We start from the raw sequence: 12,754 nt of genomic DNA on the forward strand, positions 1-12,754 counted from the left end.
AGACATGTTTAAGTTTAGTATCAAGCACTGTAATGCCTTATCAATTGTAAGGCTAGTAATTTCACATTTTAAGGCTAGTAATTTGTGTCCAATATCTTTTTCCAAACTTTAATAATAACACAGTTTCAAGGCAACACTAATAGTATTCTAAAGTGGTGTGTAACCCATGTGGGGTTACCAAGCCATGGTTTAAGTATATTTACAAATTGGTTAACTTAGTGTGTACTTTTATATACATCTGTGTGGACATGTTAGTACTTGTTAATTTGTCATTACATGTACTCTTCACGAAAGCCCTGATCTCACATGTCTAAGCCTTACCGCTCTGCCCCGCTAACAAGAGACTTTGGCTAAACCATTGTGTAAAAAAAAAATTAAAAAAAATTAAAAAAACTTTACATATCTAGTAGGTTGACCTCTGATAAATCTGAAGGAGTTCTCACATTCCTCCTTCTTAGGACCCCCCCCCTCAGACAAATAAGAGAAAGGCAAGACCACAAAGTACTGTGAGGAAGAAGGGAATAGTTTCTTACCTGTAACTCCATTTCTCCAGCATTGGTATCTTTCATGGATTCACATGCTTAGAACACTCCCCGTCGCCAGGCTGGGAACCCTCGGTACACTTATTAAGCCGTTTTTCCATAGGAAAACTTCTACACTTTCGTGTCCTATCCACGTTGTTTTTGGGGCTGCGCACGCCTGCCTCAATAGGACGTGGCGGTATAAATGCCCTGCCCCCGCGGCTCCCCTTCAGATTTCAACCCCTCCAAAGAACATGGGGGAAATACAGCCTGTACACTGCAATCAGGGGAGGCCGGCGGGCGCATGTGAATCCATGAAAGATACAAATGCTGGAGAAATGGAGTTACAGGTAAGAAACTATTCCCTTCTCCAGCATTGGATCTTTCATGGATGCACATGCTTAGAATAGATTGCACAGCAGTAAAACTCTGATATGGCGGCGTGAATGCAGTTAACCTTATTATTAGCGAACAGATGGCGTAAGACTGCTCTTCCCATCTGCACATCATCCGCATGTTGCCTTTCAAGGCAGTAATGGCGGGTAAACGTGTGCGGCACCGACCAGGACGCCGCTTGGCAAATGTCTGTTAGCGGAATCCCTGCCCACAGTGCCGCCGAGGACGAGTTTGACCTCGTGGAATGAGCCCTTGGACGTCCTTCTAGCGGTTTTCCCGCCTTGGAGTGACAAAACGTAATCGTCGACGAGACCCATCTGGCCAGTCCTTGTTTTGAGATTGCCTTTCCTCTCGTCAACGGGCCATAAGCCACAAACAGCTGCTGCATAGTCCTGAACTGTTGAGACCGATGAAGGTAGAAATTCAGAGCTCTCTTCACGTCCAAAGTATGGAGGGCCTTCTCCGCAGGAGATGAAGGATTTGCGAAAAAAGTAGATAGAACAATTGACGAATGTTTATGAAAAACTGTAGGCACTTTTGGAATAAAACGAGGATTAGTCGACAGTACCACTTTCTCCTTAAAGAATATCAAGTACGGTGGATCTATGACCAACGCTTGTGTCTCCGAGAGCCGCCTAGCTGACGTAACAGCTCTTAGAAAAGCCAGCTTCCACGATAAGAACTTCATAGACGAGGAAGCCATCGGCTCAAAGGGCGCTTTCATTAGGCCCGCTAACACCAAGTTAAGACTCCAAGTCAATGCGTTTAATCGGAGGGAACGTACGGAATGGACTCCTCATGAAATGTTTTATGAGTCTATCGCTAAACAAGGGAGACGACTGCCTCCTCCTTGTGAACCTCGAGATGGCCGCCAGGTGTACCTTTATTGACGAAAAACCAATCCGCTGTTTGCCAAATGGAGCAGATATGGGAGAAGTTGCTCCGGAGTTACATTTAAGGGTTGCAATCCCGGCTGAGTTTGACACCACGCACAAAATCTCTTCCACTTGCCGGCGTACGACGTGTTCGTGGAAGGGGCCCGCGTGGCCTGCAGGATTTTTCGACAATCTGATGAAATACTTAGGGTACCGAACTCCGAAAAGTCAGGAGCCAAGCTGTGAGGTTGAGACTGTCCGGGTTGTGGTGCCACACTGTCCCTTTGTTCCTGGACAGGAGGTTCGGAGTTTTCCGAAATGTTATCGGCTTGTCTATTGACAGTTGAAGGAGGTCGGAAAAACACGCCTGTCTCGGCCAACAAGGAGCCACCAGGATGACTCGACACTTGTACCTGCGAATCCATTGCAGGGTTCTCCGTATGAGGGGAAACAGGGGGGAAGGCGTAAAGAAACCTGTCCGTCCACGTCCACGGGAAGGAGAACGCTTCCCCCCAGCAAGCCCCTCTGTGACCACCTGCTGGCCTACAGTTCGCATTTCTTGTTCTCCTTGGTTGGAAAGAGGTCTGGAGACAGTCGTCCCCACCTCTTGAAGACGTTCGATAACTGAAGACGGTCTATTTCCCATTGGTGTATTTGGTCCATTTTCCTGCTGAGGGAGTCCGCTTGGTCGTTCCTTATCCCAGGGAGGTGGTGAGCTACGATGGTTATATCGTGTTTCAGAGCCCATTGCCATACTTTCTGAGCCTCGGTGGAAAGGGTTCTGGACCGCGTGCCTCCTTGCTTTCTCAGATAAAACATTGCTGTTGTGTTGACTGTTAATATCCTCACTACCGATCCTTTTATGTGCGGGAGGAAAGATCTCAGGGCCCAGCGCACTGCCCTCAACTCCAGAACGTTGATGTGTAGGAGCGCTTCCCTCGGAGACCACAGACCTTGAGTTTAGAAAGTGTCCATATGTGCTCCCCAGCCTGTTAGGGACGCGTCCGTGACTATCGTCACGCGAAACTCTGGTTCCTGCAGGGGTACACCCCTAGCCAGGTTCTGAAAACTCTGCCACCACCGAAGGGCTCGCAGGAGACCCTTGTCGACGACCAGTTTGTCCGACCAGAGTCCTTGGGTCTGGGTCCACCGGTCTGCCAGGAACTCTTGAATTGGCCTCATGAAAAGGCGGCAATTGTTTACCAGAGGAATGCAAGACGCCATAGCGCCCAGAACTGACATATATCTTCTCACCGATACTTTGGCATCGATCCTCCACTGACTTGCTAGCTGGATGAGTTTGTGAATTCTGTCGACGGATGGTTTCACCAACCCTGACTGAGTTTGGAATTGCGCACCCAAGAACACCAAGCTTGTCGACGGAGTCAATGAAGACTTCTCGAAGTTTACTGCAAATCCCAGCCGTCGTAAAAGTTGCATGGTGACTTGCAAGCTTGTTTGAGTTGCTACAGGGGAGGATCCCCTCACCAACCAGTCGTCTAAATACGGGTACACATGATGGCCTTGCTTTCTCAGCCAAGCTGCAACTGGAGCCAAACATTTGCTGAACGTCCTGGGAGAGGACTTTAGCCCAAAATGAAGCACTGTGAACTGGTAGTGAGTACGTCCTGCCACAAACCTCAGGAACCTTGTGTCGCCGCCGCATCAGTATGTGGAAGTACGCGTCTTGAAGGTCTAGAGATGCCAGAAAATCCCCTTCTTGGACGGATCGGATCACTTCCTGGAGCGTGAGCTTCTTGAATTTTAGGCTTTTCAACGCCTTGTTGAGGTCGCAAAGGTCGAGAATGGGACGCCATTTTCCGTTTGGTTTTTTCACTACGAAGTACCGGGAATAAACCCCCTGACTCCTCTGTGATGCAGGAACTAGTTCTATAGCCCCTTTTTGTAGCATAAGCACTACTTTCTGCTGCAACACGCTCAGATAGGGTTGAGCTAAGAACGCTGGTGGAACATGTGGAGGGTTGCTCTTGAATTGCAGTGAATGTCCAAATCTTACGGTGTCCAGCACCCACTAATCTGTGGTTATTTGCTCCCATTAGTCGACACAATGCGATACCCTGCCTCCCAGGACGCTCTGGCGCCCGTCATTGTTGGTCTTTGGCTTGCTTATCTCTTGTCGACGAGTAGCCCATCCTCTTCCTGGAGGTCTGGTAATCCCTACGCCGCTTTGCCGCTTGAGAGGCTCGTCTGTAGCCCTGCGAGGGGTGTGCCGGTCGATTGAAGGATCTGTCTCTCGATGCTGAGAATCTGGAGTTCCCTGACGCTCCCCAAAAGGGGCAAAAAGAACAAAAATTCCTTCTGCTCTGGAGGGCACCCAATGAGCGTGCCGTGTCAGAGTCCTCTTTCATCCCCTTTAGTGCCTCATCCACCTTCTCTCGGAACAGAAGGTCTCCTTCAAAGGGCATATCCAGCACCATGTATTGCACCTCAGGTCTAAAGTTGGTGCATTTAAGCCACGCTTGCCTTCGTAGAACCACTGCGTTGTTGACCTGCTTGAATCCTGATTCTGCGAGGTCCACTGCAATGTTTATGGAATGATTTGAGGCCTCTTCACCCTCACCGCTTTCCTATGTTCCTCTGGGAGATGCTCTAGAATTGGTGCCAACCGGCGCCACATTTCTCTATCATACCTGGCCATTATAGCCAGCGAGTTGGCCGCCTTCACTGTCGTTGCACCCACCGACAACACCTTTTTTCCCAAAGGCATCTTGCCTTCTGTCGTTCTCCGGGGGAGTCGTGCACTTGTGCTGGGCCCTTGCCTTTCTCGCCGCCGCTGACACCACCGAGTCCGGGGCTGGTTGGGAGGATAGGCATTTTGGGGTGGATTCTGGAGCCTTAAATTTCTTCTCCAGCATACCTTTTACTGCAGGCTCCAAGAAAGGATGACGCATTGTCTGTAAACCCTACTGCCACACATGATCCAGGATGGGTACCGAGAACACCGACCTTCTCTTTCCCATGTGGTCAAAGAGAAAACAGTATTTTTTCTCCTCCTCCTACGCCAATCCGAATTCGGTGCACGCCTTGCTCATCATGGCATGGAACGACCCAATGTCGTCCGGGGGAGATGGCTGAGCTGGGCTCCTTGGGGCTTCAAATTCTGCCTCTGACTCCCAGGTTGGATCCCTAGGGGGGGATCCCCGACACATTCGATAAGGACCTTACGTAAGAGTCTGAGTCCAGCAGCTCTCCCTCTTCCTGGCCTGCTGGTACAGTCGTCGACATCGTCGGAGTTGGCCGACGGGAAGGGCCAGGTTCATCGACGATCAATTTGGTCGGAGTTGCTCCCTGAGGTAATCTCTCGTCCAGTTTCTTTAACAAGGTCTGTAATGTGGTGAGAACTTCCAGTGATAGAATCAACTGCAGGTTAAGTAGAGGGGTAGAGACCGGAATATTAGTCCCGCTGGAAAGGCTAACTCCTTGCAATTCGTGCTCTGCAGGCTCCGCTATCATCTCACACTCCTCTTCCCCAGAGGACACCGACAAGGTCGCTTCTTGCTGCAGCAAAGATTCCGGTAAAACCGGGTCGAATACCTCCGGCCGCCAGGCCTCCTGCGGGATCTCCGTCGACGAGGCTAAAGTTGGGCCAGCCGTCATCGTAGCCACCACCTGCGGCATAAACATAGACGAAGCCGACTGCGTCATCGGCAGTGAGGGAGTCGACGATCGCGCTACCGTCGACGACGGTGGTGCCTGCGCAGTTCCATGAGGCGTTCCCGCCTTCTTTGAACTTGATCTGTGTTTCTCGGACTCTCGAATCGAGGATGATCTATGGTGATCACCTGAGGAGGATTTAGACTTTTCCTTTTCCTTCTTCGATGATGAAGATGATGAGGCTTTCTTCAGGGAAGACTCCCTCGCGGAATGGCTTCCCGACGACCCTTTTTCCGTCGGGCGTGGTTTCTTCACCGGGGGTTCAGCCGATGCCGAACGGCGGGAGGGGGGGCCTGAGGATTTTGAAGCAGAGGCCACGCTGCGCGTGGAGCCTACCTCCGAAGGTGGGTACGCACCGGCCCCATCACTCAACTAGGCCACCAACTGCCGACTCTTTAAGAGTCTTTTGGGAGAAGCCATTACATATGTCGCATTTGTCTGCCGAGTGGTGAGGGTGTAGACAATAAATGCAGTCCATATGTCCGTCCCCCTCGTATACCTTCTTCAGACCACACGTAGCGTACGGGCGGAACAGAGCTTTCCCCGACATCAGGAAAAAAAACAAGAACGAACAATCTTGACCAAAGAGTAGATGACGCGAGGTGATTCCACACTTTGGAAGACGGTTGAAATCTGAAGGGGAGCCGCGGGGGCGGGGCATTCATACCGCCACGTCCTATTGAGGCAGGCGTGCACAGCCCCAAAAACGACATGGATAGGACACGAAAGTGTCGAAGTTTTCCTATGGAAAAACGGCTTTATAAGTGTACCGAGGGTTCTCAGTCTAGCGACGGGGAGTGTTCTAAGCATGTGAATCCATGAAAGATACAATGCTGGAGAAGCAGCAACTAGGAGTAATGCTGATCTCCTGTTGTAAAAATCACTATAGTACTGGGGCGGAGAAGAGGTACTAGGAGGAGTACAGGACTGAAGGTCAGGCGCGTCCCACTGATTGGCTTAATTATGGTCAGGAAAGTCATGCAATGCAAACTCAGAACTCGCACCTGCAGCCTGTTAGCCAAACAAAGGTGTATGAAAGGTGGAGCGGTCGACAGCAGAAAGGCTGTCAAGTGAAGGAGAAGGAAAGTGGAAGCTGTGTGTGAGTGAGAGAAGCCAAGACACCAATATGCCCAACGAGACCCTGTGAGTCCCGCTGGATGCTGAATGCAGACCAGAGCTCTCACTGTGCCGAAGGCGAGCAGCAGGCACTGCCGAAGACCAAGCTACGCACAGCAGACGGCGAGTGGTTAGTGGAGCGCCCACCTATCTGGCTTTTCCTCAGGAGTTGCCAAGACCGGGTAAGTGTCGGGGTCACTTAAAATACCTGGGGCGCTCGAAGAAGATCGTGACTACAGTAACGGTCAATGAAACAAGTGAAAGTAACTTATTGAACTGAATGAAACGAGGCAAGTTACTTCTATTGAATACCGAACTGAATGAAACAAACAAGGAGACATTTATTTGAATGCTGAATTGAAAGAAACAAGCAAAGGTATAATTTATTAAGTGAAAGCCACATCTTTGACAAACAGAACTACTTATCTGAATGAAAGACTTTGAATAAAGCAGAATCAATATTAAGAAACATTTGATAAAGTTGTAGAGCTGTGGTTTAAGAAACTGCCCATCGATCAAAATATTGAACGCTGAAAGAAACCTAGGAGTTCCTGGTTGCGTGACCTGTAGTTGGTGGACCGTGTGGACTAGAACTGCGCATAGAACAGAGAACATATCTAAGCTTACTTTGATGAAAAAAGGAAAACAATTGATGATGAATATCAGACTTTGGGAAGGCAACCATGAGTTATAAAGAATTGCGAAAGTCCAGTTGAAAGACAAAGCTACAAGATATCTCTTTTGGTATTTACTTTAAGTTTGGGGAAGGGAACCCTAAGAATGGGTGCCTTGGAACACTGTTACCCTGGAACTGTGTAGAACTTGGGGAAGGGCACCCCGATTGTCACAAAGCTATAGAACTGTATATTTATTTTTCTAATATTCAAGGAAGACAAATTGAACCCTGAGGTGAACGTATTGACATTTGGGAAAGGAAGCTAAAGAGTAAGCCAGAGCTAGAAAACAGCTCAGAACGTTATGTTTGGAACGCTGTTTTGGTTGACGTCCCTACACATTGTTTTGTATTAGTTGTGAGGGCAAGTATAGGATTTGGACACAGACTGACTTAAGTTGAACATATTGACACAGATGTTCCTTAGTTTCTTTAGGTAGGGAAATCCCACCTTAGTATAGGGCAAGTTAGGCCTTACTCCATCTCAGCACCTTTCCTTTAATAAAACACCATTGTTCAGCTTTGATTCTGTTGTCTGTGTCTCCCTTCCATGAGGACAACCTCACACTTAGCAGAAACATAAACCCATACTTGCCCTGAAAAACCTAATAGTTGCAAGACTACAGGTTCTGGTAAGGCAGGGGTTATCAAGTCACATTTCAATTTTTAATAAGCAGAAAGTGGAAACTGATTACATTTCAAAACAAGGCAGATCATCTTTAACTAAAGGGAGTGCTCACATGAAAAGGTCTATGTAACATATTTACTAACTCAGTCATTTTGGGCTGCTTTTTACTAATCCTGCTCCCCACCACCCAGTCACTTCTTGGCACCCTGCCGATTTTACCTTTCGTCTGGAAAATCAAGGACTGTGTGGTAGCGATCCTGAACAGCCAGTACACCCCTGCTGGCTCCTTCTACGGCCATAATCTTGTTTTGCGCTGAGTGGCCACTAAGCTGCACGTGCGCCTGACATCTGGCCTGAGCCTCCTCCAAGCTCAACAGACGGGTAGATGGGCAGCTCACCAGTAGGGACTTGGGCCTCATGAGTGCACATTGACCTGGAAGGATTAGGCGAGAGAGAAAGAACATGAACCACCGACAATGGGGGGCATGGAATCATCTACAAAACATCAAGCCAGGTGCAAGAGAGCTAATGCTGGCAAAGCAGTGGCAGATGGAAGGATGAAGAGAAGAGAAGAATATCAAACAATGTGCACAGAATACAGGAACAGCAGTGCAATTGGGAAAAGACACTGGTGAGGCAACAGAAAAATCAATAGAAAAGAGAAGATGTGGAATGATCAAAAGAGGTGGCGAACACAAACAGTGAGGTGTGTAGAGGGAAGACAAAAACCAGAGAGAGAGGGGAACAGGGAAAAGGGAGGATACACAAAATGGGTAAATAAATAAGGTGAAACGAGCAGAGAGGAGATTAGGGTTGAGGGAAGGTTGATATAAAGCAGAATCATGCTGCAAGAAATTGAGATACAGGAGGAACATGCAAAGCAAAAGGAGGATAAGGAAGAAGGGTGGTGAATTAGACACAACAGATGGAAAAATAAGGTAGAAAGATAAAGTTACTCAACATAGTTATTACTGTATTCCTAAGTCCCCTTTCCTCCATACTCTCAGGGATATTTCATCCCAACTTGGCATACCACTGCACATGTGCCTCCAGGCCCACCCTGTATCCTCCCTAGTGCATGCTACCAGCATTGCCCACCAGTCCCATTCTCTATGCTGAGTGAGAGGAGTATCAGGCAACAGCAGTGCCTTTTTGTGAACTTCCAGTGATCCTCTGACCCCCGTGCTTATGCTAAGGAAGAAGGTGTTTTTGTAAGTGCTCTGAGCGTCAAACCCTTCTCTTCCACAAATACCTATTCCCTGTCTCTGCAGTGCATGCGCAGCAACATTTTGGCCAAACTCCACTTTGCCACACACTTTTGTTTCAGGATTCAAGGGCGGACAGGATAGGCTGCCTGAGTTAAGAAGAGCCACTAAAAGTCTTCTGAAAAATAAAAGGACGATCCCTTTCCTTTAGAAGAACTCTATGTGGAGACCTGAGGACATAGACCACTATTCACAATAACATCAGCTTAGATCCCTCCCCCAAAGTGGATTGACCAGTGACATAGGCCAAGGGTATGCGCTTAACGTCTATGCCATATTCCATACTATATAGACCTCTGGAGCCGCTGCATTTTTTAAGATACAAATACTACAGCCGGGCTCTTTATATGGAAAGAAATACCATATTGCATGGTGCGAACAAATCAACAGAAAGATTTAACTCCACATGTTCTTAGCTCCTGAATGACTTCAAGGACATTGTGCAGTAAGAGCTCTCTCAGTCTTCTGTCCCCCTTACAGAACCTCATCAGCGTCCAGGTCCCATGAAATCCCCTATGGCACCTGCCCTACCAGTGCTCCCAGTGTCAGTGGCTCCTACCTCACTGGGGGACTAACATCCAGTGAGCCCTGCAACTAGTGGGAGGGTCTCCCCAGATACGCCACCAGGTGATCTAGGGATGGCGATGATGTGCCCACATCCTTCAGGGAGAGTTCATGGAGCTCCATGTGCCAGAAACAGAGCAGATTCAGGCAGGGGCAACAGGTCTATCAGGCGTCAGCATAAATCTGGAATCCCTTGAGCTCTCCTTCTCTCCACAAATCACAGACCTTGCCAGAAAGGCCAATTTCCAGATGCACCTCCTTAGAGGCATTCTCCCTTTTCTCACCTACCCCTAGAAGCTCACTGTCTCCAGAGCCCTGGTTCTCTTTAGGCTGGACTACTGCAACAGCCTATTTCTCAATCTGCCTAACTCTACCCTTCGCCCCTATACAAATCAACCAGAACAGGACCGCAAGAATTATCCTTTGCCTCAAGCCCAGGGACCGCATTTCTCCGGCCCTGAAATCCCTGAACTGGATCCCGGCGGCTGCAAGGATCAAGTTCAACATCCTCTGCATTGTCCACAAGGCTTTCTGGGTGCGGGGCATTCACCATTCCCAACTCTCTCTTCCCAAGTACCTTCCAACTAGAGCCTGCTGCTCATCTACTTCTAATTCTCTGCGGGTGAGTTGCTTCTCCAAGCAGAGATTGGGGGGGGGGGTAGATCTCTCTCCTCTGCAGGTGCCTCCCTCTGGAACAGCCCCTCTGCTCTCTCCGCCTTGAGCTGGATCTCCTTAAGTACCAGAAGCTCCTCAAGGCCCTCCTTTTCTCCTCTTCCTTCTCTCTTCCTCTCCCCTGATAACCTTCCCTTCCTCCTGCACCTCTCTGCTGACTGGCTGCTTGGCGTTCCCCTGAGCTGTACAGGACACCAGCTTCCCCCACCTCCCTGTCCCGTCACTCTGCATTTTCCTGCTGGCCTTCCTGCACTGCGGCCTGCCTGACACGCACTACCTGGGTGCGATTCCCCTTGGAGTCATAGCCTTCCTTGCACTTAACTCATGACCCTGCTGCTCTGGGTGCACATCTCCTCGTACCCTACTCCGACGCACTTCTTTACTGCACACTTGCATGATCCAAGGATACTAGGCCTAGGAATATCGTTCGTCTTGACCTCCCTTGTTCCATCTCTCCCTTGCCTGGTTGTGTATTGAAACACTTGTGTATAGGCACATTATAAATAACATATCAATCAATAAAACTATTATCTGGGAAGAAAAGATTATCTGGCATGCCCTGCAGCGCCCCCGACCCCTCTGAATATAGCTCCTAGAAACATAATGCTGGGCGTTAAGACACTGCCTAGTACTGGACAGAAAACGATCAGGACTCATACCTGTGGTAGGTCAGAATCGGGACACTGAAAATAAAACCCCTAGAACTAAACCTCATTGTCAAAATACAAAATAATCCTTCCCTAAATGTACTAGCCCTATTCTATAATAACAGTAAGTCAAAAAGGGGCTTGACATCTGGATGTCTGAAAAAGAAAGTCCCCTGCTGTAACCTAATCACTTTCCTCATCTACAAAAGAAACACTATGGAACTATTAACTGGAACGGACCGCTCTGGCTTCTGACCCCAACCCTGTCCCATTCTCAGTAACAGCCTTTGCCCTTAGTTCAAGATAGATAGTTTTTGAGGGTGCTGGAATACTATCAAGTTGTTCTAACCCAGGTATCTTCACTGTTACTTCTCTCTCTCACTCACTCTCAACCCCACAGCCCCCGCCCTCTCGGGTTCCCGCTGTCTCTCCCCACTCTGGTGCTAGTCTTTTTTTCACTCCCCACTCTTGGGTTTTCTTTGTCTTCTCCCACTCGGGGTTTCTTTCCCTATTTCTTCACCACTCTGGGGCTCTCAGTCTCTCCCCACTCTGAGGCTTTCAAACTCTTTGCATAGTCCAAGGCTCTTCTTTTCACTCCCCACCTCTTGGGTATTCTTAGTATTTCCCCATGTTTCCTTCTTAACCCACTCTGAATTTTGTTCCCATTTCTTCCCCATTCTGGGGATTTCCCAGTCTCTCCCTGCTATGGGGTTTATTCATTCTGTGTGCTCCAGGGCTCTTAACTATCTCACCCACCACCCCCTCTGGAGTATGCTTCCTCTTTCTCACTATTTCCCCTCACCTCAAATTGAGCCAATGCATACCTGACTGACTCAAGAGGTTCTCCTCGGGAGAGGTGTGGGGGCTGGTCGGCTCTCTTGTCGTCACAAAGCCACTTCAGCGACCTTGCAACTGGGCTTCACGTCTGCCTCCCGAGGGTCTTCTCCCTCGTTATCGCAGCTTCACAGGGCTGCTCTGGCCAGCCGTCAGCTGTCTATAGCTGCACTCTCCGGGTGCGCGTTGCGGCTCTGCCCGCCGACACTGGCGCTCTCTCTCTCTCGCCAGCCAGATCTCTTTTGGTCTCTTTGGCACAGTTAAACTATGAAGGGCCTGCTGAGAGTCTTCAGTGATTGGTTGTTCCAGGGATGCTTTCCCAGGGGGCTGGTTCTCTCGTCCCTCCTTAGTCTTTGTAGGAGATTGGGCACACGTAAGGTCAGCAGCCAAGTCAGCCATTAGAAAAGGGTGTGCATGGTTATTGTAAAATCTAGTCCCTAGATACCCTACAAAGGTGTGAGTAACTGGGGTTTGGGTGGAGGGATACTGACATACACCTCGGGGCCTCCCGTTTACCTAAGAGGGAGTCACTTCCAAAGGGATCCCGCTTAACCTCTCCCTTTAGGGGGTGTTAAGCATAGTGGGCTCACCTCCCTAGTACCAAAGAGGGTGGCTCCTACTTAATCTCCCTGGATTTGTTCAACCCAGACCTATCAACAGTTGGGTTGAAAGCATTCAAGGCAAGTATGCATTGTCATGCTCATTGATGATGATGACCACTTCAGGAAAAGAAAGCGCTAGACTCACTGGGGAAGGTGGTGTACTCGAGTCGCACCTTGCAACTACAACAATCAATCTGAGATGCAGTAATGACAGCTTGTAACTTTCTCTGGAGACATTGGTGAGTTTGGTATTGCCCGTCCAGTGGAAAAGTGCAATGCCTTTAGA

General features: G+C 48.9%; 1 protein-coding gene across 3 annotated transcripts in view; it reads right to left on the reverse strand.

Annotated features, from left to right (window-relative positions):
- The window catches only part of ARHGAP33 (Rho GTPase activating protein 33), a 1,138,731-nt gene that overhangs the window by 153,844 nt on the left and 972,133 nt on the right, over positions 1 to 12,754 (reverse strand). For all 3 annotated transcript variants that reach the window (XM_069604876.1, XM_069604877.1, XM_069604878.1), the window contains one exon: positions 8,104 to 8,317. In XM_069604876.1, coding sequence (XP_069460977.1) covers positions 8,104 to 8,317 — 214 coding nt within the window. The remainder of the gene's footprint in view (positions 1 to 8,103; positions 8,318 to 12,754) is intronic.

The sequence above is a fragment of the Ambystoma mexicanum genome, chromosome 1p (assembly GCF_040938575.1).
Source record: "Ambystoma mexicanum isolate Mex_15411 chromosome 1p, UKY_AmexF1_1, whole genome shotgun sequence".
Classification (NCBI taxonomy): Eukaryota; Metazoa; Chordata; class Amphibia; order Caudata; family Ambystomatidae; genus Ambystoma; species Ambystoma mexicanum.